General features: G+C 37.1%; 1 protein-coding gene and 2 long non-coding RNA genes across 3 annotated transcripts in view; 2 read left to right on the top strand and 1 right to left on the bottom strand.

Annotated features, from left to right (window-relative positions):
- The window catches only part of LOC111513390 (cathepsin B), a 39,682-nt gene that overhangs the window by 10,495 nt on the left and 1,795 nt on the right, over nucleotides 1-27,392 (top strand). The window contains exons 2-4 of the mRNA XM_074182717.1: nucleotides 615-958; nucleotides 5,871-6,074; nucleotides 12,031-12,295. Coding sequence (XP_074038818.1) covers nucleotides 626-958; nucleotides 5,871-6,074; nucleotides 12,031-12,295 — 802 coding nt within the window. The 5' untranslated portion in view covers nucleotides 615-625. The remainder of the gene's footprint in view (nucleotides 1-614; nucleotides 959-5,870; nucleotides 6,075-12,030; nucleotides 12,296-27,392) is intronic.
- Nucleotides 19,510-24,316, top strand: LOC141485646 (uncharacterized). Its single transcript, XR_012467325.1, has 3 exons — nucleotides 19,510-19,639; nucleotides 19,728-23,132; nucleotides 23,221-24,316. It is a non-coding gene; the product is annotated as an uncharacterized lncRNA (long non-coding RNA).
- On the bottom strand, nucleotides 25,137-26,450 carry LOC141485650 (uncharacterized). The gene is made up of 2 exons (XR_012467326.1): nucleotides 26,320-26,450; nucleotides 25,137-26,231 (listed from the first exon to the last, which is right to left on the bottom strand). It is a non-coding gene; the product is annotated as an uncharacterized lncRNA (long non-coding RNA).

Below are 27,392 nucleotides of genomic sequence, written 5' to 3'. Positions count from 1 at the left end.
TTTCAATCAGGAAAGTTGATTACATCTTCAACTATCAACTTATCTAAAATATTTGATGAATCGATAGGATGTAGATCATTTCAGAAGTGAGAATAATTACTAATTATAATGTGAAAGGACCATTTCTCATCTCTTTTGATGCATCGGAAACAACTAAAACGCGCTTCTAGAAGAGTATTGCATTTCATTATTACAAAACAAAGCTTTCCACCAGCAATTGAGGATGATATTCATATATCAAGATGGAGTAGCCAAAAAGCCAAACACTTTCTTTCCCAAAAATTAATCACTCCTAAAAATAAAACCCCTTCAATTCAAATATTCATAGACTCTCAATAGTAGATTCATGGCAGTACTGATTCTCTTCAACATTATAAACGTTTGTATCATGTAGGTATAAGAAATGCCAAGATTACTTTCCTATCAACTCAAACTTGATAGAGAGATGTATCACAAAACTTCCTATGCCATCAGAATAAGTGAACGGTAGCTACATCTCTTTCTGAGTAACAGGTGGGGTCAAGTTTCTGTTTGAATCTCGATTCCAAATATAATCTTACTTCCATAAGTTAATTGCAACACATCTAATATTTGAATTATAAAATCACTTACAGGAATACCCAAGATGAGGATAGCCTTCTGTTTTGTAGTTATTGCCGTTTCGGGAGCTCTCTCCTACGGTATTGACTCAAATCCATTTTCCGATGAATTCATAAACTACATCAACAGCCAACAAAGCTCATGGAAAGCTGGCAGGAATTTTGACAAAGACACTCCACTGTCTCACATTCGTAGTTTGCTTGGTGCCCTTGAATCCCCCGAACCCAGATCAATGAATGACGTCGTTGTCCACAGCGAAGACACCCCAATTCCAGAATCCTTCGATGCCCGGGAACAGTGGTCCAAATGCGAAATTATCAACGTCATCAGGGATCAGTCTGCATGTGGTTCATGCTGGGTAAGAGTTTATAATACTACTCGTATATAATTTCGTATTTTGATTTCGGGTATTTTTCGGTATATTATCATCTGGTTTCAAGCCTCTCGCAGAGGTCCTTGAAATATTTTTCTAAGGTCCTCTACTTCAAACATAGATATTTTGATAACTCTAATTATTGGAATGCTGACGATTTTTCAGTAAACTAATATGTGGATGAATTTTGAGTGGATGGAGAAATATAGGCTGTTTATTTCACTGATAGAGTTATATTTTCTATTGTTTTTTTTGTTGGAACAGCACCACAGGAAAATTCTCGAGATGCTCTGAGAGCCGTGCCTATTTGAAAGTAGCGAATCACGTTAGATTTGAATCGCTGAAGATCAAATTCGTTTTGAAAAACGTTCTCAGGAAGTTTATTCCACATAGAACCTCAAAACAATGCGCAGTTAAAATCTGTCGCGTATTTATGATATCTACCGCTCTTAGTGGAATCTGATGTGCCAAGTCATTTGAACACCTCCCGTGAAAGTATCTTTGAAAGAATAACAAATCTCCAACCTTTCTTCCATGTTCTATACCAGGGGTCTCCAAACTACGGCCCGCGGGCCAAATCCGGCCCGCCAGTGTCATCAATCCGGCCCGCGATAGCAAATGATTTACTGTCATCAATCTGGCCCGCGACAGCCAATGATTACCTAATTGTTGTTACTATTGCTGTGATAAGTTGAAGAAGAAAACACAGATTGATAATTAATCGGTTTTATTTACTTGCAAGAAATGATGACAAAGAAAACTTAACTTAAGTATCTAAGTTTAAGCATATTATTAACTGAGAAATAATTGAAATGAATCACAGCAAAACAAAAACACTAATGAGATTAATGTAATTGGGATTTTCCACCGACGATACTTTGTAGTTGTGGATCAGTTTTACTTGTACCAATTATCAAAAGAGATTTAAGATGTTCATCGGTTAATTGAGATCTGTAAACATTATTTGTGTACTTCATCTTGGAAAACGTTTTCTCATACAAGTAAGTAGTACTAAAAACAGAAAACAACCCATGAGCAAATTTATGCAAATTATCAAATTGTTCCAGTGGAAGACTCTTATAATATTCCAACAAAGATGAATTTTGATATTTGTTCTTAAGCATATCACTGCATAGTAAATCAATAATTTCCATTTGGACTTCCGGAGCCAGGGTTTCAATGTCAGAATCAAAAGGAATTTGAAAAAGCTGAAATCAAAATCTGAAAAACGAGTATCAAAATTTACCTTCAGAGCACTCAAAGTTTCGATTGCAAAATTGACGGGAAATTCAGTCTATGTAGTGTGGCTGAATATTTCACATGTTTCAAAATGTGTGAAACATTTTTTACGTAATTGCGATTGAAATAGTATTATTTTCTGCCTGAAGGATTTGATATTGGTGTATAAATCAGGGAGAAGCTGATTTTCTCCTTGCAATCTCAAATTCAGTTCGTTCATATGATTTGTCAAATCGACATAGAAGGCTAACTTCTACATCCATTCACTATGTTCTAAATCGGCAAAAGGATGCTGCTTCGCATTTAACAAAATTTTCGATCTCTGCTCGAAGGTTAAAAAAACGCTCAAGGACTTTTCCGCAACTAAGCCAGCGTACGGCAGTATGATATGATAAATCATTTTGCTGACAAACTGACACTTTTAAATAACTTTACCTTTTCGGGGCATATTTCTTCGCCTACTGCAATCAAGCATTCTTTTATCATTTCTCCATCGATGAATGGTTTGTCACGTTTTCCGATTTCAAGAGCCACACGAAAGCTGGCGCGAGTTGCAGTTCAGTATTCGCTTTGGTAGTGACGTTAATTGTTATAGTCTTTGAGAACAGCTATGGTTTCATTACAAATTAAACATAGCGCCTCATTACTGGACTCAATCACAAAATACTGAAAGTTCCATTTTTCTTGGAACGTTCTGCATTCACTGTCGATTTTTCGCTTCTTTTCCATGCTAACAAATCACACATAAAAACAATAAGTCAAGTGACAAGTGTTAGTGACAGTTTCGCTTCCTTCGCCTTTCCTACGCAGACTAACTCGCAGTTGCGCCGCTACCCTTTTTATATGCAATTATTACTGTCATCTCGAAGTGATCGGAATACACTAGCTAGAACCAGAACTTTCTCGAACCAACGCGGTGATTCAAAATATTTAAATACCCCTAGTGCCACCTAGCGGGTAGTTGAAAAAGATAGTACATAGTACCACTACTCGCCATTAGATGTCGTTAAGTGCCACAATACACAATAATAATTGAAATTCAAAAAAGCGTAAGTTTGCTTAGATCACGCACTTTGCGACTATCCTAGTTTAGAAATATAGGTAAGGGCAGAAATTGGCCCTTGGAACAAACTGAAAAAATCATTATGGCCCGAAGGCTTCAAAGTTTGGAGACCCCTGTTCTAGACTATCAAGGTTGCAAGTGATGTTCGCGTCTCCAATCAGGCGAATGGCTCTTTTCTGGCTGGAATCCAGCAGATTGAGAGTATGCTTAGGATCAGAGCTCCATACATGAGAACAAAACCCCAATGAAGATCTGATCTGAGCTTTATACAACATCAAAAGTGGCTGAGGTGTGAACAGTTTTTTTGAACAGTGTTTCAAGCTTTTGAGAAACAGCTTTTGCAATTCCAGCGACATGATTGTGCGAATACATATTGGTGTCTATTTCAACCCCAGACAAACTCATCAAAGCAGAAAGTGGATTCGTCTATCCTGATATTAATATATCCGGTTTGAAGACATTTATTTTTCTGGCGAGAACCAATGCCTGGATTTTCGTGGCATTGAATTGAACGTAGGTACTTTAACTCCTATTCGGTACCACCTCTAGATCCTCATAAAGGTATGCAACTTCCTGCTGCCGGTAAAGATGTGCATCTGCTGCCGATGTCCTGGAATGCAAATGGAATGACGTCAGCAATATATTTGATTCTTTTTCAATGAGTCATTGATATACAATGAAAAAAGGGTTGTAGACAATATGGATTCCTTGGGAAAACCAGCGTTGATGGTTGAAGTGTTCCAGAGATATCCATCGACGAGAAAAAATAACAGCGTGGTTCAAACAACACTGGCTGGTATCTCAATCGTCACGAAAGAAATAACCAGGAAACAAATTTCTGGCAAAAACATAACAATCTGCACTCCTAGCAGACAAGACCTATCATCCTTGAACTGACAACATGTTTCCTAAGGGCTAGTACTAGAGTGCCAGTTAGATTTAGCCAAAGCTTCGGTAGATGATAACATTATCCTGAAGTGGATTGAAGGGTACGACAGGAGTAAAGGTGATCGCATTGCTGACTCTTTAGCCAAGGAAGCGGCTGGCATAAAAATTTTCAGACCCAGTGGCACCTACGGCCTGATGACTTCGACAATTGCGGATATAGCCAAACATCACACCCATTCTCAATCCCTTAACAGATGGGATGAAATCAAAGGATGCAATCTTGCCAGGATCATCCATGGCGACCCTAGGAAGCTGTCGTCGAAAACATATCTGGCGATGACCAGGGAAAATTTACGCTAGGATTTAGGATTTATGTTAGGAAAATTTACAGTAGGATTTCTGACTGGCTACTGTCAACTGGGGAAAAACCCCCACAATATGGGGCTAGTGGACACACCTCTATGCAGGATGTGTGAACAGGAAGATGAAACTGTCAAGCATATCCTATGCGAATGTTCGGAGTTATCGACAATAAGAGAGTGTGTGTTCGGCTAGTCTTGGCCTACACCGTCTTGGCCGATATAAAGGAGATGTCTCCCAGAGACCTGTCCACCTTCCTGAAAAGGACAGGGTGGACGATGACTTAGGAGGACAACTCTTCGGGAGGATGTACAATGGGTCACATGTGGCCAAATGCTGTGGGCCTACACTCACCCTCACTACTCTACAGATACAGAATCATCGACGGCCACTTGCAGGGAACGTTCTTTTAGGAATCTGGAGAGTCATACACGAAAATTATCCGGCAAGTCATAGGAATTGATGTTTTGCCAGCAACCCTCATGCCGCACACAAGGTACTTAGAAATATCAAGCACAATGGCTCTTGAGTCTTCATGTTTGTCGATGGCGTTATTATAAATATGGGTGACATACGGTAGGTCGCCTGTTGATTTTTGTTTCGAAAGCCATATTCATGATTGCTCAAGATGCTGAAGCCCTTTGAGTATTTACGGCTTTCTTCATGATTTTTTATATCACTGATAGCGAAGCGACTGGTCTATATTTATTTTTCGTGGTTGAACGCGAGAAATCTTACAACAAGAAAAAAAACCCTTTCTTTAAGATGATCACTTGGTGATCGAAAGACGGGTCGAGGTGTTGAAATAATGGTTTGTCGTTGGGATAAAACTGCAGTTATATTAATCATTACACCAAAGGTTCCAAACAGTACATTTGTGCATTGAAGTTTATACTCATTCACTGAATAGTTCATAAATAACAATTTGTCAACTTCACAGTGCTAGATTGAAAATTTTCAATTTCCTGTTCTACAACTTATTCATCGGCTGACTTCCCAAGTCAAGAGCGCATAAAGATGTTTCACATCAAAAATCATACAGATACTTATCTAACCGTTTCTGAAGCCTAATTCTACTACTCTCCTTAGAATTAAAAAAAAACTGAATAAGTTACAATTGTTTCTTTCTTCGCTTCGTGTCATTCTCAAACTTCTTCGACTGATGTATTCTTGGAGTATGAGATGTCCTGGTCCTTTCAGCTCTGAGGTATAATAAAGGAGCTCATAATCAATGCAGCATGCTTGTTTACACACAAACGCTCTACTGAAACAATTTGATGAAATCCCAACTGATTTCATTCATTCAATACAAATGCAATCACCAAATTTTATCAATTAATTTTGCAGGCTGTTGCAGCAACTTCCGCAATGAGTGACAGGATTTGCATTCACTCGAATGGAGAAAAGCAAATATTTGTTTCGGAGGAAGACTTGATATCATGTTGCGGCATACTTTGTGGTATGGGATGTGGAGGAGGATATCCTGTACAGGCGTGGAACTATTGGCATCTACAAGGTCTTGTTTCCGGAGGTCCTTATAATTCAACGACGGTAAGATACCAAACGAGTATTTATGAAGAAATATCTTCCATCATTTCACCTTTTGTGATTGATTTCTGAACAAGTGGACGAAGTAGTGAATTATGAATACATTGATCAGTTACTTGAATCGAATCAATAACACCATCACTAATCAAAATGAACTTCATTGTGAGATTTCAACTACACAGTGTCTTTATTAACTTGAATCTACATATGCAATGCTTTATATATGTTTTTACAGTTTGAAGTACATAAATTCCAAGTATCTGAGTTTTACCAAGCTAATTAATAGGAAAGTTCCTCCAAATTTTTATTTGAAAAAGTTTTTCAGCATTGAAAGTTTTTGGTGCAAAGTTATCTTAGTTTTTTGTTAATATCGAAAATTACTCAAAATCATACAGTATTATAACAAGAACTTAATATTCAATGATATCAGATCACAAAACATCAAAATGAAATAGGTATTTCGAACTGAACTCATTGATTTTCTGGAGATTCAACTTGAAAACATTTATTTAGAACAAGAAAGTCTCCAGAAAATCAATGAGTTTGTTCGGAAATACCTATTTTATTTTGATGTTTTGTGACTAAATGTTATTGAGATTAAGTTCTTGTTACAGAACTGTATAATTCTGAGTAATTGTCGATGTAAACAAAAAATAAAAATAATTTTGCACCAAAAACTTTGAAAATTATTTTACTCTTCAAAAAAATTGACCGTGGTTAACACCATAGTTGTGTAATTAGTAATATCACAGGCTTTTGAATGAACCGTCGTATGCAGAATGCTGTCTATTTATCGTTTCAGCAATTTTATTTCGTAGTCCCCATTAAAAAAAAAGAGTAGAAAAATAAAATTTCACTTAGATGGTCATGACTTCAAATCTGGATTTATTTTTTAATGCTGAACAAATGTTTCAAATATCATTTCCCAAAATTTTTCAAAATTAGAGTACTTTACTCTTGTCTCAATATTTGAAGGCTCCTTGTATATTACGTGTGTTTTACTGTATATTGTTGGTGCATGTTTAGTTCTAAGGAGTGCACAAACCTTTATCAGAAATAACTTTTTCTCAAAAAACCCTTAATAAATAAGTTTCCCATATGGTGCATACTTTGGGGATGACACTGTATAAGCTCTGTTATTTTCAATTTCAAATATGCTTCTGACACTTTCAATAATCACCAAGTTCTCTACTACTCCTTGAATTTATATATAAATTCTTTGATTGGAATTTTAATAGTTATTTTATATTGTAACTTATACATGTATGTATAATATACAGGGTGTCCCTGGACTTCCTCTTTTCCTCTCGGGAATGTATAGATGGGGTCAAAATATCACCAGTACTTCATATAACTTTTTTTCCTAAAATCCTTTGTTACCAGGTAACGGGCCCTCGAAGTTACAAAATGAAAAATGTTTTTCTTTGATAACTTTTCAAGTGAATATTTTTGAATTTTGGTAATTGACTAAACAAATGAATTCCTTCGATGAGCTTTCATGCAGGAGTCAGTTGTTTTGCTACAAAGTCAGGAACGGACTACCCCCGATGGTCCACACCCCAAAACTTTGAAATGACAGATATTTTTCAATATTTTTCAACAAATTAAGGTTACTTGGACAATTTTATGAATAAAAGTACTCGTGTGGAAAGTCGATCGGAGCAACGAGTCTTGATAAAAATGTAGTTTCACTCGACGACATCAAACCCGCTCGTCCACCATTATTTGAAATGAATAATTATCAAAGCAGAAATAATAATGATAACGTTAATTCAACAACATTTATCCTGAGATGTCTACCATTATTCGAAAATATTAGTTTTTAAGGAAAATGGAAATGATAGGTAAAATGTTCATAACGAATTTTTATAATGCAAACACGTTCTACTAACGAAACTCAAGAGCCTCAAGAGCAAACAGAAATGAAAAATCCGCTACAGAAACTGCTCGATATGACCACCTTCTCTCTCTATACATTTTCTTAGTCTGCGAAGACACCCTCTCTGTACTTTAAATAGCATTCCAGGGTCGTTTCGTATGGCTTCACAATGTAATGTTATTCTATTCAACAATGCATCTCTTGTGTGAATAGGTGTAGCGTAAACAAGGCTTTTTAGATGCCCCCACAGAAAGAAATCCAATGGATTTAAATCCGGAGACCGCGATGGCCATGAATATGGCCCACCTCTACCAATCCATCTATTGTGGAAAATATGGTTCAGATGGTCACGCACAATCAAACTGAAATGAGGAGGAGCGCCATCATGCATGAACCACATATGTCTTCGGGTATGCAATGGAACATGTTCCAAAAGTCCACTCAAATCGTTCTGAATGAACTCCAAATAACGTTCTCCATTCAATCGGTCCTGTAGAACGAATGGTCCTATAAGATGGTTTCCTATGATACCAGCCCAAACATTCACGTTGAATTTCCGTTGGTGTTTGGTTTGCAATATCCCATGGGGATTTTCTTCGGCCCATATATGGAGATTATGAGAGTTGATAACTCCATCTCTACTGAAACCTGCTTCATCAGTGAATAAAACTCGATTAATAAAAGTCATATCCTCTCTTTGCCTATCCATGAACCAATTGGCATATTCCAGTCGTGCTGGAAAATCTTGAGGTGTCATGGCATGTACCTTCTGGATGTGAAATGGGTGGAGCAGTTGTTCCCTAATTATTCTATGAATAGTGGACTTGGATGTATGGAACTGTTCTGATAGATTTCTGATGCTCATTGAAGGATCATCAGCGACGGCTTCCAAAATATTTTTCTCCAATACGGTACGTACAGTCCTAGGAGCGCCCTCACCACCTCGTTTTGGCAAAACTGTACCTACAATAATATCGAAATAAAACAACGTATTCAAATTAATTATCAATTATTACATACCTGTCTCCCTCAAGCTGCGATCGACACGCTCGAATGTTTCTCTTGACGGTACCGTTCGATTGGGAAAATGCTCGGAATACAGACGACGAGCTTCTGCAGCATTACAAAATGCTCGTCCATAAAATACATGCATATCTGCATATTCATTGAATGTAAACTGTTCGGCCATATCAAAAAAATTCAAAATATCCTATAGAATATTGACAATACAATGATAGTCATATGACAACGCACCACTCAACAAAACAAAATCGCATTCCAGTTTCTCATTTTTTATCAAAACTTTCTAAAAGGTTTTTTTGTCAACATCTGTGAAAGAAATGGAACATAATTATTCCCTGGATATTGTTCACCTGATCATGTGCAGCCGTTTTTGTAGTTCATTCGTTTGCTTTTTATTAGTATAGTAAATATTTTTTCCGATGTGCGTTTTTTCAGCTAAATTTAGATTCGTGTTAAAGAATTTCTCCCATAAAATTATAATTATCAGTGAAACTCCTCAACAGTTTAGCTGTGAAGAAGAATTTGAAACATTCGAATGTTGAGTTTCATGAGATTCAGATAACTGATCAACACGAAACGTGATTATTCCACACGTATTATGTACATACAAAATATGGAATGAATTCGATATTTCATAGTAGAGTAGCTTGTTAGTTCAAAAACACCACGAATCTACAGAACTTGATATTTCTTTTGTAAAAATATCTGCTATCACAATTGTGACTTAAACTTCCATATAGGTACTGTACTTTTTGTTTACGACTTCATTTTAGCATACTTTGTATTATTCCTGTTATAAATGTTGTTGAATTAACGTTATCATTATTATTTCTGCTTTGATAATTATTCATTTCAAATAATGGTGGACGAGCAGGTTTGATGTCGTCGAGTAGAACTACATTTTTATCAAGACTCGTTGCTGCGATCGACTTTCCACACGAGTACTTTTATTCATAAAATTGTCCAAGTAACCTTATTTTGTTGAAGAATATTGAAAAATATCTGTCATTTCAAAGTTTTGGGGTGTGGACCATCGGGGGTAGTCCGTTCCTGACTTTGTAGCAAAACAACTGACTCCTGCATGAAAGCTCATCGACGGAATTCATTTGTTTAGTCGATTACCAAAATTTGGATGATTTTGAATATTCACTTGAAAAGTTATCAAAGAAAAACATTTTTCATTTTGTAACTTCGAGGGCCCGTAACTTGGTTACGAAGACTTTTAGGAAAAAAAGTTATATGAAGTACTGGTGATATTTTGACCTCATCTATACATTCCCGAGAGGAAAAGAGGAAGTCCAGGGACACCCTGTATATTTCACATATTAATTAATTATAGATTTTTCTTTTTGAATTTTGACTTCTAATATCACTCTGAATATTATATTACTTTATATTAGCCTCATATATGTATGTATATCCACACACAAGCAGTACTGTTTCCGTGGTATTACTTTATTCACAATCTGTACCCTTATATTGCTGTGAATGATTTTTTTTTCACCGTAGTGTGCGCTGGTCAGGCCCTATCCACCGAAGCCCCGATGCATTCGAGAGGGCGCGCCAGCATTATCAACCAATGACCACTCCCCACACCGTGGGGTAAGTGATCATTGGGTCCGAAAATCATGTGCCCTGAGCAAGCGCAGTGAGCCAACAATGACAGCCTTCTGCATCTGTGCGGCTAAGATTGAATGAATTATTGATTATTGAATGAATTATTATTATTATTAACTGACTTGTAACGAGTTAGTAATACTCGTCTTCTGATGATTCCAAGTTAGTTTGTGAATCGTGCGTAGTGAGAGTGCACTGATCTGTGAAAAGTATTTTCATTACAACCGCAGATATCCAGTCATGTTCACGACCCATTTGCAATACCGTACCTCCCTTTCATCGTTGCAAATATACACTCTCGAACAAAAGTATTGCATATTTTGTTTCAAGATTATTTTTCATGTTGATTTCTTTTCCCTGAAAAGGTTATTTGTTTTATTGATAAATGTTCGAAGCCCAAAGTATTTTACGTAAATTTCCATTCGGTATAGATGAAAGAACATTTGGACCTAGTCAGTATTGCTGAATAAGTGAAATAATGGTACAGATTACAGACTTTGAATAGTGGGCCTTTGCCACTATTAATGTCTATTGTTTTGTTTATTGTTGTAAAAATGACATTTCGAGTACTTTATGTCTTGATTCTGTAGTTTTCTTAGTGAGATGCCGCATTTAAGCAGACAAGAGGATGTTAAGCGAATATTGCATATCCATCAATCGACTATTTCTCGTATTGTAAAGCAATACAATGAGACTGGGGAGTACAAAAGGCGGCTTAGTCAAGGACGTAAGAGATTTACAATGCCAAAAGATGACTAATAACGATAGCTTTGGTGGTGGTTCCATTATGTTGTGGGGCGGCATCAGTTGGGACAGTCGCACCGAGCTTATAGAGGTGAATTTAAGAATGAATGCTGACTGGTACAAACGCAACATTCTTGAAGAGCATGTTTTACCTTACGGCGGCTTCATTGGTCATAACAGTTTCGTGCTGACGCATGATAATGCTCGTGCACTTGCTGCAAGAACAGTCACTCAGTATCTTGACGCTGTTGGACTTGAGGCAGTGAAATGACCACCAAAAAAGCCCTGACGCATATCCCATAGAACATATTTGGGACATCTTAAAAATACATATACGGCTATGAAATCCAGCTCTTAACACTTAACAGGCTATCGTTAGCGCTAGGGGGGAAAACATTGAACTGTAATGTTGCTTCAAAGAAATTTCATTTTGTCGTCATTGTTGCTTGATCTTATTAAATATCATTACCAAAACTATTATATTCCATTAATTCTTCTACAAGTGTGTTATAAAGTTTCAACGTCTGGATTATTTGGCAATCAATATACGTTAAATACTTCAGCATATACATTTTAGTGATGAAAACAGCATCAGACAAATAGAAATGAACATGAAAGCAAGGCTCAAAATAGAATATGCATTATATTTGTCTTTGAGTGTATGTATTTTAAGTGTTATTTTATTAAATGTTTCAGGGTTGTAAAGCTTACTCGATGGCATCATGCGAGCACCATACAACCGGAAGCAAACCTCCATGTCCTAAAGATCTGTATCCAACACCAAGATGCCATAAACAATGTGATGCGCATTCTTCTCTCTCCTATGCCTCTGACAAATCATATGGACAAAGTTCTTATCACGTTAGTTCCAGAGAACAACAAATACAATTGGAAATTTTGAAAAACGGTCCGGTTGAGGCTTCATTTACTGTATACGAAGATTTCCCCTCATACAAGAGTGGTACGTATTAAAAAAAAAATTATTGTACGAATGAAAAAATGTGATTTTCAATTATTCCAGAAATATCTTGTATATTAGGTATTAATAGTAGAGGTTTCATCGACACAAAACAATTTTTTTGTTATAACTTCATATATATATAAAGCGAAGCGAAGCAGTAACTTGTCTTGATAATGCCATCTGAGATGATGGCGAAACGTCGACTATCGAATAGTACACAACGGATGAACACCCGGAAAAACATATATATATATATATATATTTCGATTAAATTGGTACACTCGACCACCCTGTAGATTTCTATGGGTTGAACAAAGCCTGCGAAAACGGTAACTAATCTTTTATCAAGTTTTTTACAAACTGTAGGTTTTCGGCTAAAATGAATAATCTGAAAGTGTCGAGTTTGTACATTCTATGCAGTTCTTGCTTAGCAAACTGGAAATATTGTGCTTTAACATGGAACGCCATCACTTACCATTGGCTGAGATGAATAGAGCTGTAGGGCTTCTTCAAGGTGGCATGCGACAAAATGATGTAGCTCTTCGTTTGGGGGTCTCCCAAAGTGTTATCAGTCGATTGTGGCGGCGTTTCCGTGAAACTGGCAGTCCAGCCGAACAACATCCAGGGCGAGGACGCGCTACAACTGCAGTTCAAGACCGATTTTTGGTCTTAACCGCAAGAAGACAACCGACAATCACAGCATCTGAGTTGGTTAACGTGTTGCAGCAGACGCACCAGGTAACCATTGGTCGTGATACTGTCAGAAATCGACAGCATGAAGCAGATCTCCACAACAGAAGGCCACTTAGATGTCCACCTTTGTCGAGAGGCAATCGCAGTAGAAGATTAGAGTGGTGTCAAGAACATCAAAACTGGGATGCAAATGATTGGGCCACTGTTTTGTTTACAGACGAATCCAGATTTGGATTTCATCCAGATTCTCGTCGAGTAAGACTGTGGAGACGATCTGGAAATGATGAACGTTTGAGAAACGTCCAGGAAGTCCACACATACAGAGGTGGTACAGTAATTCTATGGGGCGGAATCATGATCGGCGGCAGAACCGATCTCGTTTTTCCAAATCGCTCCCTCACAGCTCGACAGTACCTCGACACCATTCTTCTACCTATCGTCCGTCCGTTTGCTGGTGCTGTTGGTGAAAACTTCCACCTAATGCACGATAATGCTCGTCCACATGTCGCGCGTCTAGTGACTGACTGGCTCACCAACGAAGGAGTTGATGTATTGCCATGGTCAGCACAATCACCGGACCTGAATCCCATCGAGCATGTGTGGGACATGCTTCAACGAAGAGTTACTCCGCATATGGCGAACATTCACACAACGTTTCAATTGAGAGAGCTTTTAATCGCTGAATGGGCAAATGTACCTCAACAAGACATTGACAATCTCATTTTGTCGATGCACGATAGATGTAGGGCCGTAATAAACCAGCGTGGAGGCCATACTTTGTACTGATTCCAATTTTTTTGTATTATGATTTTCTGTCGGGGTGCCAAAGAAGAGCCATATTTTTTTTTTAGTTTTGCTTATATGCGCACTCAGTATTTTTGACCATTTAATAAATTTTGTTGTAAGTTATATTCGTTTAATAATCACCCGTCAACTTTTTTTCCCTAAAGCGATCTAAAAAAAAATTATTGTCATTTTTAAAAATATCCCTATACTTTTACGATGTATATATATATATATATATATATATATATATATATATATATATATATATATATATATATATATATATATATATATATATATATATATATATATATATATATATATATATATATATATATATATATATATATATATATATATATACAGGGCTATTCAAATTTGTTTGTGTGTGTTAAATTATGGCAAAGTTGCGTATTTTAGAGACCTATTCAATAATGAAAAGAAATCGAATATAGCTCTTTTGGTTCTGAAGATATACAGTAAAAACCAAACAATCCCAAATTATTTTTTTGCCTATATCTTCTTTATTCGGAGACATATTGAAAACCTGTCCACATTTTGCTATTGACACTTGATGTGGGCTCTCAGAATATATCCATGAATCTTTTATACAGGGTGTCATCTGACTTGGGCTACCCCCATTTTTAGATTTTAAATACGAACCTGTATTTTTTGTTGTAGTTTTTGGATCGTAGACGTTCACTTCATACTGAGAAATTGAATTAAATTTTATATTTCGGGATGTTTCGGTAATATTCGATTATAATTGTGTGACTTATTCCCTTTTAAATTACGGCCCTGAAAATTGGTTGACTGGGTTGAATAAAAACTCAATAGCATCTTTCACGTCTCCTTATGTACCGTAGAGTTTTTCGAGAGTGTTTTTCCATTTTTAGGTACCTATTCATAATTTCATATTTTTTTTCTCCGAATAAGAAAACCTTTTATGAATATCTGAAACATATCTACAACTAAAATATATCATATGTAATCTGATGAGCAGAAAAAATGGTAGCAATAATAACATCCGAAACGAACACTATTATTATAATGAAAATTGAAATGAAGTAAGTAATTTATATACACAAAAAAATTAATTGTGCAATAAATGTTCGAATTGGAATCCTTCCATTTCGAGACAAATAATGGGACAATAAGATGGTCTGCAAGATCACCAGATCCTACTATTTTATACTATTTTCTATGGGGGACATTGAAAAATAGGATTTATGCTGGCAAAGAAATAGAAAATGTGGAAGACTCGAGATTGAGGATTTTGAATGATTTCGCAACAATGCAGCAAATAAGTGTATTGAGGGCAATAAATAATATCATAAACCGAGTTTAAAAATGTCTGCCTCGAAATGGAAGGACTCCAATTCGAACATTTATTGCGCCAATAATTTTTTTGGGTACTTATATGAATTACTTCATTTCAATTTTCATTACAATTATAGTGTTCGTTTCGGGTGTTATTATTGCTATCATTTCTTTTTCTGCTTATTAAAACACATATAATATAAATCTAAAGTAAATGGAACTTCAAACGTTCCAGCCAGTCTCTATATACGTACACAGTAGGTTTAATGGACTGACACCTATCAGAAAACAACTACTCCCCTGGCTAATACCACGAAGGGCGTTGGATTATATCCGACAGGCGTCAGTGCAGGAATTTTCACAGAAAATGTCCTGCATATGCAATTGGCAATACAACTGAAAGCGTCGACCTTCAATTATGGAACGGGCACACTTGCAGACCGGTTTCGGGTTTATTAGCCACTCATCAGTGCAAGATAGTGACCATCATCGACCTAAAGTCAATGATATTCCACAATTGAAAATCGGAATTCTCTCAGAGTATTTCATTCCTCTTCCGAAGTTGGAGCAAACATCACAAATGTCACTCCATCTAGTGGACGAGGTTTGTTTACGGCCAGTCTTCAAGCATAGCCCACTGACTAATAAGAAAGTTTTTTTTCCTTATTCAGAGGAATCGGGCAAATTACGGATATGCAGTTGGTTAGTACCTCGTCCACTAGATGGAGTGACATTTGTGATGTTTGCTCCAACTTCGGAAGAGGAATGAAATACTCTGAGAGAATTCCGATTTCCAATTGTGGAATATCATTGACTTTAGGTCGATGATGGTCACTATCTTGCACTGATGAGTGGCTAATAAGCCCGAAACCGGTCTGCAAGTGTGCCCGTTCCATAATTGAAGGTCGACGCTTTCAGTTGTATTGCCAATTGCATATGCAGGACATTTTCTGTGAAAATTCCTGCACTGACGCCTGTCGGATATAATCCAACGCCCTTCGTGGTATTAGCCAGGGGAGTAGTTGTTTTCTGATAGGTGTCAGTCCATTAAACCTACTGTGTAGGTATATAGAGACTGGCTGGAACGTTTGAAGTTCCATTCACTTTAGATTTGTTTACGGCCAGTCTTCAAGCATAGCCCACTGACTAATAAGAAAACATATAATATATTTTTGAAGTAGGTAGATATGTTTCAAATAATCATAAAAGGTTCTCTCATTCGAAGTTCATTTTAGAAAACGCTCAGAGCAATGGAAAAAATATGAATAGGTATCTAAAAATGAAAAAAAAACTCTCGAAAAACTCTACGATACATAGGGACTAGTTACGTATATGTATGATATCACATAGGAAAGAAGCAAATTTTAACAACTTTCTGGATTTGTGATATCACACAGGATGTTGTGTTTGAAATAATCAACTTTCAGTCACTTTCTCAAGCAAACGAAAAAACTGTATTTATTTACCACCCTGTATTGAAGTAACAGAGATTACGCTGAAGTGTGGGAAGCCTCCAAATATCACCTAACTCCAAACCAAATTTTGGTACCATATTATTTTATTTATAAATTTTTTATTTTCATGGAATTATTTTCCAGCAGCTTGATTGACTGCATTAAGCTTTCTCGATGTCTTATCATTTCTAGAAACACGTGGATTCGTTTTCCGATGGCATTCCAGGATAGCTTCCCAAATTTCTGCTACCGCAGTTGTCGGTTAATTGGTCAAGCCACCAACATTGACATGAAAACTTGGCAAGTTGACTTGGGTGTCACACCAATAGGTGGTTCCACTTATGTCTCGCTTGGGTTTACGCAGTTATTTTCATCAAGTACTTTTCCTGGTTATTCACATTTTGTCTTCAAACGAGAACCGCCCGCCCGGTACTGACGATGCCCAACAGGCTAAAACAGCTGTCTACCGGTGGCTCTTGAATAGAAAAATTGTCCTAGTTTACAACTATTTTTCAAATATCTTTCCATCTCATCAAATAACAAAAATATTGTTTTGAAAAACTTTATGTGACACCCTGTATGTCAGAAGTAAGCGACAAATCCGTTGCTGGTCGACATGTGGCTATTTTGCGCACTCATTCTGGAACATAATACAGGGTGTTAATTAAGTACCATAAATTTATCAGACGATTTTTTAAGTAATTTTAAGACGAAATGTTCATATATACATGGGTCCCAAAATCCTTCGTTCTCAAAATACAGGGTGTTAAAAAAAAGTTATTCGTAAATATCTTAAATATCCTTTGTCTAATTTTGTTGTAATTTGTCAATGGTATTTATGACATTATGGAGCTAATTTAGCCCGAACGTGATTCAATTTATCAAGTCCAGTGGCGTCTCGAGCGGGATTTGAAAGAATATTTTTGACTTAAGAATGTACGCCACTGACTTTTGTGCAATTTTTATTATTTCTTTGGATTGTGCAATTAGAAATACAACTTTTTTGCCTCTTGATTTTTTTCGTATCTTGCTTAATTTTTAAGAAAAAAAAGTCGATCTAATTGCATATCCCTGGACCTCACAAGGAATAATACGGGGAATTGAATGTTTTTTTTGGAAATTATTATTTTTACAATTTTTCATTATCAATTATGTAACAATAACAAATATTAAATAACATTAGCATCTAGACTAACGAATTGCACTAAATTAAGTGTTGGAAATGGCCTTCTTCAGCTTCAATACAACCGTCTAGCCGCCGCATCATTGAATTTCGCACTCTTCTGAAAATACCAGGCGTATTTTTTATTATGTCACATGAATTAATGATTTTATTTCGTAAATCCTCTTCGCTTTGAATAGCAGTTTTGTTTACCAACGCTTCAAGGTGTCCCCAGAGAAAATAATTCAAGGGATTCATTTCTGGCGAGCGAGGTGACCATGGGTATGGGCCTGCTCTCCCATTCAAACGGTTATGGTAATTTTCATCCAAAAATTGCCATGCCACTACACTAAAGTGTGGTGGAGCACCATCGTGCATGTACCACATACGGGATCTCTCCATGACCGGAATTTCTTCTAAAAGTCCAGGTAAAATGAGTTCTAAAAACCTTCGGTATTCTTCTCCATTGAGTCTAGGTGGAAGGAAGTGTGGCCCAATTGTATGGTCACCGATAATTCCAACCCAAGTGTTAAAAAAAAACTGTTCTTGAAAATTATTTTCTATCAAGGTATGTGGATTGTTTTCGGCCTAAATGTGATTATTGTGGAAGTTAATAATTGAATTGCGAGAAAAACAAGCTTCATTTTGTAACGGTCTAAATTTACTTGTAAATATTGTAGATATTGTTCGTTTATTTACTATGGAATCGACAGAATTGTCATTTATTGATGACGAACTTTTCGTCACAGACTGCTCTTATGTGACCTTTCAAAAACACTACCTTACCTTTTAAGATCTTTATTCAGAGGATATTAACAATGTAATTCAGTTACAAGTTCATTTTATTCATTTAACATCATAGTAATGGGAATCTTCCGTTCCATAGAAAACCATACCTGAAATGTATAAGAATAAATGTATGCTCCCTGACTAACTGCTTTGACCAGTACTTACGCGTTCTCCTATTGCCAATCGACATTGGAGATCCGAAATTCCTCGCTAAGTTGAAATAGTTGTTATTGTTTGTTTCTCAGTTTACTTCGCCTATCATTTTTCAGCCGTTGCCTGCCTTATTCTCTATACCTTTCCGAGAATATTTCTTGCATAGATTGTTATTCATCACTTCCAGAAGGATTACTACATATTAGAGCCATATCGCCTGAAAAACAATATTAGTTAGCTCTGGTTTCTGAATACTGTTTGATATTTTCGGTAAATATTCTGCATAATATGAATGCTCTAATATTTGTACTGAAAGGGAAGGTTATGGCGACTTACCTTATATGTTTCTATTCCATCGCATGAATAAGGATTGGTAAATAGTTGAAAATAGGTTGGAACAATATATTTTGTAAATATTCGTAAACAAGGTTAAGAGACAGCTGTTGGTTGACATCTGCCGAACTTTCGTAGTGTCGTTCCGTCGACTTACACCGAACTAGTTCTACAGTTGTTCACGGGTGAGGGATTGATCGGTTACTCAAGTTGTCAAGGGTTGTTTTAGGGTTGCATTGCTTTGAGAAGGAGTTTTGATGGGTCATGGACTTGTTGATGATGTATCAAGTGGCTGTGGAGGAATTGTTAGATTTATGATGTTGTGCACAGCGCCCCCTTGGTGCTTGTAGTGTAGATTGGATGCACTGTGGCAACAACTGGTTAGCTGTCAGATGTGGCATTCTCTTAGTATTTGGAAGTTAACCTTCGGTGAGCTTGGTTCGGAGTTCAAAGGGTACCATCAGACTGATTGTAGGGTATATTTGGTTGTATTTGTGCCATCCTTCACGGGGATTATTTCTACAAGTCAGGATTGTATAGTGGAAGACTGATTGGTCATTTTGGTGTGGATATTTGCAGTCGGAAACTTAAGCTCTTTTGAGGATTTGTGGTGGTTACCGAACTCGTGCCAGGTGGAAGGATTTCCGAAATTAGGTATGTCTGAATCACTGTCGCATCTCTCATGTGATCTTAGCTATGATATCACTTCTTCAATTCTACAACCTTCGTTTCTCGTCTCTAGATTCATAAGAAACAGAAGGCCCTCAGTCACTCATCAAGTCCCAGCAGGACTTCCGTGCAGAACACCGCACACGAAGAAACGTATAGAAAACCCCTTGGCCAGGGTAAGAATTTTACCATTAAATGTGTTTTTGATGAGTTTAGTAATTTCTGATTCCATCGTTATATCTCAAATGAATATTAGTATTGAAGAGAGGTTTCAACACTCATTCAATTTTCTTGATTTTTACGGATCATATGGTTATACAGGGCACCCAAAAATATACTCTTGTTATCTTGCTACTTTGCTTAAATGAAAATATACCAGGGGTATTGATTAGTCAAATAGTCCTATTGAATGGGGGTTGAATCTCACCTTGTTTCATCTGATTCTGATTGAGAATTTTCTTCCGTAGGGTTTTTCTTCCTGTTTTTCTTCCTGTTTTTCTTCCTGTTTTTCTTCCTGTTTTTCTTCCTGTTTTTCTTCCTGTTTTTCTTCCTGTTTTTCTTCTTGCTTTTCTTTTCCTGTTTTTTTTGTCTTCGTTCCTGTTTCCTTTTTCTTTTCCTGTCTTTTTTTTCCCCTATTTTCTTTCTGGATCTTATTTGGTGATCCATTACTGGTCCAGCTTGTCGTGCCCTACAGGGTGATCTATCTTGGTGGTGCTACAGGGTGATCCATCTCCGCCGTACTACAGGGTGATCCATCTCAGCAGTACTACAGGGTGATCCACTTCCGCCATACTACAGGGTAGCCTAACACCATATACCGGGTGGCCCAAAAGGAGCACGCAAGTTATAACTGATTTATTTGAAAATTTGTGCAATACTGAGATATTTAAATAATTGTTGCCCTTATGTTTATTGATACCTGTTGATATAGTGTTGTTTATCGTTTATTGATTAAGAGTTGTTTATTGATACCCGATCGATATAGATATTTGTGAAACGGAAATTGAGGTACATTCTTCCTTTCACGATTGCTGATTGACACCGATGCGCCTACGCCTGAGCTCACGCGACGCAAACGAGTTTGTCTTACCATCCGATACTAGTATTTACGATTTCACCTACTCAATTTTCGTGGTAGTTTTACTCGACGTATTGTAGTTTTTTTTTTTGAGCGTCGTTACTACCGTAATTTATGGCTGATTGAATTCGTGGTTAGATACACCGCGCTCTTGTATGGACATTTGAACATCGCGTAGTAGTGTGAATATTGCATTGTTGTCTTAGAAGCGTTGTTGGTTAATCCATGTAAGTTAGGATTACTGAATAAATCATATTGGGGATTTTTATCTTTTATTTCCAATATTAATTGGTAAGTTATTGGTATTGTGAGTTACTTAGGGTATCTGGAGGATTAAATTTACCTGGCGCCCATTAAGATCTATTTGAAATTTGCTAAGTTGTTTAACCCACTCCCGTCTCCACTGTTTAGCTTAGCCGCGGATACCCATCTGTCTTATTTGTTACCGACAGATGATTTAGTCCCCTCTTGTGGTTTGTGAGGTGACATTTTTGGCGCCCAACGTGGGGCCGCGTTAAAACAACGTTTCATAGTTTTTTTTTTTTTATAAATTTGGAAAAATTTTTTGATAAATTTGGAAAAAATTTTTGATCATTTTTTTTAATATTTTTTTTGTGTCTCATTGGAATTGTTATCATGTCCCGCAAAATGCTAGTGAACCGTTTGAGTCAAGATGAGCTCGTGTATGAGGTTAGGGTTAGAGAAATTGCTACAGGAACTGTTCAAGAGATGCGGCATTCTCTGACGATGGCAATCAAATTAGATGAGAAGGGCACTTAAGTAAAAGCTTGTTTTTAAAGTTTTTATCATTATTTTATTGAACTATAGTATTGATGTTTTTATATATACATGAAAACGTGAATTTGTGATTGTTGACATGTCCTTGTTAAGTGTAACTGTAATATTGACGTTTTTGATAATGTATGTAATCTTTGTGCATTCTATTGATACCACTACGGAACATTGATATTGAAAAAAAAAAAGGGTATCCCCGTGGACATATGAATTAAGAGATGAAGACGGTAATTATAAGGGGATATGGAATGCGAAAGACCTAAAGTCAGCTAGCGCTGATGAAAATTTACGCTAGTAAATTTTCTTGAGGCAAGGGGGGAATTGTAACGGTCTAAATTTACTTGTAAATATTGTAGATATTGTTCGTTTATTTACTATGGAATCGACAGAATTGTCATTTATTGATGACGAACTTTTCGTCACAGACTGCTCTTATGTGACCTTTCAAAAACACTACCTTACCTTTTAAGATCTTTATTCAGAGGATATTAACAATGTAATTCAGTTACAAGTTCATTTTATTCATTTAACATCATAGTAATGGGAATCTTCCGTTCCATAGAAAACCATACCTGAAATGTATAAGAATAAATGTATGCTCCCTGACTAACTGCTTTGACCAGTACTTACGCGTTCTCCTATTGCCAATCGACATTGGAGATCCGAAATTCCTCGCTAAGTTGAAATAGTTGTTATTGTTTGTTTCTCAGTTTACTTCGCCTATCATTTTTCAGCCGTTGCCTGCCTTATTCTCTATACCTTTCCGAGAATATTTCTTGCATAGATTGTTATTCATCACTTCCAGAAGGATTACTACATATTAGAGCCATATCGCCTGAAAAACAATATTAGTTAGCTCTGGTTTCTGAATACTGTTTGATATTTTCGGTAAATATTCTGCATAATATGAATGCTCTAATATTTGTACTGAAAGGGAAGGTTATGGCGACTTACCTTATATGTTTCTATTCCATCGCATGAATAAGGATTGGTAAATAGTTGAAAATAGGTTGGAACAATATATTTTGTAAATATTCGTAAACAAGGTTAAGAGACAGCTGTTGGTTGACATCTGCCGAACTTTCGTAGTGTCGTTCCGTCGACTTACACCGAACTAGTTCTACAGTTGTTCACGGGTGAGGGATTGATCGGTTACTCAAGTTGTCAAGGGTTGTTTTAGGGTTGCATTGCTTTGAGAAGGAGTTTTGATGGGTCATGGACTTGTTGATGATGTATCAAGTGGCTGTGGAGGAATTGTTAGATTTATGATGTTGTGCACAGCGCCCCCTTGGTGCTTGTAGTGTAGATTGGATGCACTGTGGCAACAACTGGTTAGCTGTCAGATGTGGCATTCTCTTAGTATTTGGAAGTTAACCTTCGGTGAGCTTGGTTCGGAGTTCAAAGGGTACCATCAGACTGATTGTAGGGTATATTTGGTTGTATTTGTGCCATCCTTCACGGGGATTATTTCTACAAGTCAGGATTGTATAGTGGAAGACTGATTGGTCATTTTGGTGTGGATATTTGCAGTCGGAAACTTAAGCTCTTTTGAGGATTTGTGGTGGTTACCGAACTCGTGCCAGGTGGAAGGATTTCCGAAATTAGGTATGTCTGAATCACTGTCGCATCTCTCATGTGATCTTAGCTATGATATCACTTCTTCAATTCTACAACCTTCGTTTCTCGTCTCTAGATTCATAAGAAACAGAAGGCCCTCAGTCACTCATCAAGTCCCAGCAGGACTTCCGTGCAGAACACCGCACACGAAGAAACGTATAGAAAACCCCTTGGCCAGGGTAAGAATTTTACCATTAAATGTGTTTTTGATGAGTTTAGTAATTTCTGATTCCATCGTTATATCTCAAATGAATATTAGTATTGAAGAGAGGTTTCAACACTCATTCAATTTTCTTGATTTTTACGGATCATATGGTTATACAGGGCACCCAAAAATATACTCTTGTTATCTTGCTACTTTGCTTAAATGAAAATATACCAGGGGTATTGATTAGTCAAATAGTCCTATTGAATGGGGGTTGAATCTCACCTTGTTTCATCTGATTCTGATTGAGAATTTTCTTCCGTAGGGTTTTTCTTCCTGTTTTTCTTCCTGTTTTTCTTCCTGTTTTTCTTCCTGTTTTTCTTCCTGTTTTTCTTCCTGTTTTTCTTCCTGTTTTTCTTCTTGCTTTTCTTTTCCTGTTTTTTTTGTCTTCGTTCCTGTTTCCTTTTTCTTTTCCTGTCTTTTTTTTCCCCTATTTTCTTTCTGGATCTTATTTGGTGATCCATTACTGGTCCAGCTTGTCGTGCCCTACAGGGTGATCTATCTTGGTGGTGCTACAGGGTGATCCATCTCCGCCGTACTACAGGGTGATCCATCTCAGCAGTACTACAGGGTGATCCACTTCCGCCATACTACAGGGTAGCCTAACACCATATACCGGGTGGCCCAAAAGGAGCACGCAAGTTATAACTGATTTATTTGAAAATTTGTGCAATACTGAGATATTTAAATAATTGTTGCCCTTATGTTTATTGATACCTGTTGATATAGTGTTGTTTATCGTTTATTGATTAAGAGTTGTTTATTGATACCCGATCGATATAGATATTTGTGAAACGGAAATTGAGGTACATTCTTCCTTTCACGATTGCTGATTGACACCGATGCGCCTACGCCTGAGCTCACGCGACGCAAACGAGTTTGTCTTACCATCCGATACTAGTATTTACGATTTCACCTACTCAATTTTCGTAGTAGTTTTACTCGACGTATTGTAGTTTTTTTTTTTTGAGCGTCGTTACTACCGTAATTTATGGCTGATTGAATTCGTGGTTAGATACACCGCGCTCTTGTATGGACATTTGAACATCGCGTAGTAGTGTGAATATTGCATTGTTGTCTTAGAAGCGTTGTTGGTTAATCCATGTAAGTTAGGATTACTGAATAAATCATATTGGGGATTTTTATCTTTTATTTCCAATATTAATTGGTAAGTTATTGGTATTGTGAGTTACTTAGGGTATCTGGAGGATTAAATTTACCTGGCGCCCATTAAGATCTATTTGAAATTTGCTAAGTTGTTTAACCCACTCCCGTCTCCACTGTTTAGCTTAGCCGCGGATACCCATCTGTCTTATTTGTTACCGACAGATGATTTAGTCCCCTCTTGTGGTTTGTGAGGTGACGTTGGCCCCACGTTGGGCGCCAAAAATGTCACCTCACAAACCACAAGAGGGGACTAAATCATCTGTCGGTAACAAATAAGACAGATGGGTATCCGCGGCTAAGCTAAACAGTGGAGACGGGAGTGGGTTAAACAACTTAGCAAATTTCAAATAGATCTTAATGGGCGCCAGGTAAATTTAATCCTCCAGATACCCTAAGTAACTCACAATACCAATAACTTACCAATTAATATTGGAAATAAAAGATAAAAATCCCCAATATGATTTATTCAGTAATCCTAACTTACATGGATTAACCAACAACGCTTCTAAGACAACAATGCAATATTCACACTACTACGCGATGTTCAAATGTCCATACAAGAGCGCGGTGTATCTAACCACGAATTCAATCAGCCATAAATTACGGTAGTAACGACGCTCAAAAAAAAAAACTACAATACGTCGAGTAAAACTACCACGAAAATTGAGTAGGTGAAATCGTAAATACTAGTATCGGATGGTAAGACAAACTCGTTTGCGTCGCGTGAGCTCAGGCGTAGGCGCATCGGTGTCAATCAGCAATCGTGAAAGGAAGAATGTACCTCAATTTCCGTTTCACAAATATCTATATCGATCGGGTATCAATAAACAACTCTTAATCAATAAACGATAAACAACACTATATCAACAGGTATCAATAAACATAAGGGCAACAATTATTTAAATATCTCAGTATTGCACAAATTTTCAAATAAATCAGTTATAACTTGCGTGCTCCTTTTGGGCCACCCGGTATATGGTGTTAGGCTACCCTGTAGTATGGCGGAAGTGGATCACCCTGTAGTACTGCTGAGATGGATCACCCTGTAGTACGGCGGAGATGGATCACCCTGTAGCACACCAAGATAGATCACCCTGTAGGGCACGACAAGCTGGACCAGTAATGGATCACCAAATAAGATCCAGAAAGAAAATAGGGGAAAAAAAAGACAGGAAAAGAAAAAGGAAACAGGAACGAAGACAAAAAAAACAGGAAAAGAAAAGCAAGAAGAAAAACAGGAAGAAAAACAGGAAGAAAAACAGGAAGAAAAACAGGAAGAAAAACAGGAAGAAAAACAGGAAGAAAAACAGGAAGAAAAACCCTACGGAAGAAAATTCTCAATCAGAATCAGATGAAACAAGGTGAGATTCAACCCCCATTCAATAGGACTATTTGACTAATCAATACCCCTGGTATATTTTCATTTAAGCAAAGTAGCAAGATAACAAGAGTATATTTTTGGGTGCCCTGTATAACCATATGATCCGTAAAAATCAAGAAAATTGAATGAGTGTTGAAACCTCTCTTCAATACTAATATTCATTTGAGATATAACGATGGAATCAGAAATTACTAAACTCATCAAAAACACATTTAATGGTAAAATTCTTACCCTGGCCAAGGGGTTTTCTATACGTTTCTTCGTGTGCGGTGTTCTGCACGGAAGTCCTGCTGGGACTTGATGAGTGACTGAGGGCCTTCTGTTTCTTATGAATCTAGAGACGAGAAACGAAGGTTGTAGAATTGAAGAAGTGATATCATAGCTAAGATCACATGAGAGATGCGACAGTGATTCAGACATACCTAATTTCGGAAATCCTTCCACCTGGCACGAGTTCGGTAACCACCACAAATCCTCAAAAGAGCTTAAGTTTCCGACTGCAAATATCCACACCAAAATGACCAATCAGTCTTCCACTATACAATCCTGACTTGTAGAAATAATCCCCGTGAAGGATGGCACAAATACAACCAAATATACCCTACAATCAGTCTGATGGTACCCTTTGAACTCCGAACCAAGCTCACCGAAGGTTAACTTCCAAATACTAAGAGAATGCCACATCTGACAGCTAACCAGTTGTTGCCACAGTGCATCCAATCTACACTACAAGCACCAAGGGGGCGCTGTGCACAACATCATAAATCTAACAATTCCTCCACAGCCACTTGATACATCATCAACAAGTCCATGACCCATCAAAACTCCTTCTCAAAGCAATGCAACCCTAAAACAACCCTTGACAACTTGAGTAACCGATCAATCCCTCACCCGTGAACAACTGTAGAACTAGTTCGGTGTAAGTCGACGGAACGACACTACGAAAGTTCGGCAGATGTCAACCAACAGCTGTCTCTTAACCTTGTTTACGAATATTTACAAAATATATTGTTCCAACCTATTTTCAACTATTTACCAATCCTTATTCATGCGATGGAATAGAAACATATAAGGTAAGTCGCCATAACCTTCCCTTTCAGTACAAATATTAGAGCATTCATATTATGCAGAATATTTACCGAAAATATCAAACAGTATTCAGAAACCAGAGCTAACTAATATTGTTTTTCAGGCGATATGGCTCTAATATGTAGTAATCCTTCTGGAAGTGATGAATAACAATCTATGCAAGAAATATTCTCGGAAAGGTATAGAGAATAAGGCAGGCAACGGCTGAAAAATGATAGGCGAAGTAAACTGAGAAACAAACAATAACAACTATTTCAACTTAGCGAGGAATTTCGGATCTCCAATGTCGATTGGCAATAGGAGAACGCGTAAGTACTGGTCAAAGCAGTTAGTCAGGGAGCATACATTTATTCTTATACATTTCAGGTATGGTTTTCTATGGAACGGAAGATTCCCATTACTATGA

The sequence above is a fragment of the Leptinotarsa decemlineata genome, unplaced genomic scaffold (genome assembly GCF_025532065.1).
Source record: "Leptinotarsa decemlineata unplaced genomic scaffold, Ldec_3_MD MMD2_P_RNA_scaffold_2, whole genome shotgun sequence".
Taxonomy (NCBI): domain Eukaryota; kingdom Metazoa; phylum Arthropoda; class Insecta; order Coleoptera; family Chrysomelidae; genus Leptinotarsa; species Leptinotarsa decemlineata.
The sequence above is the reverse complement of the archived record's forward strand: the minus strand, read 5'-3'. Positions and strand labels throughout refer to the sequence as shown.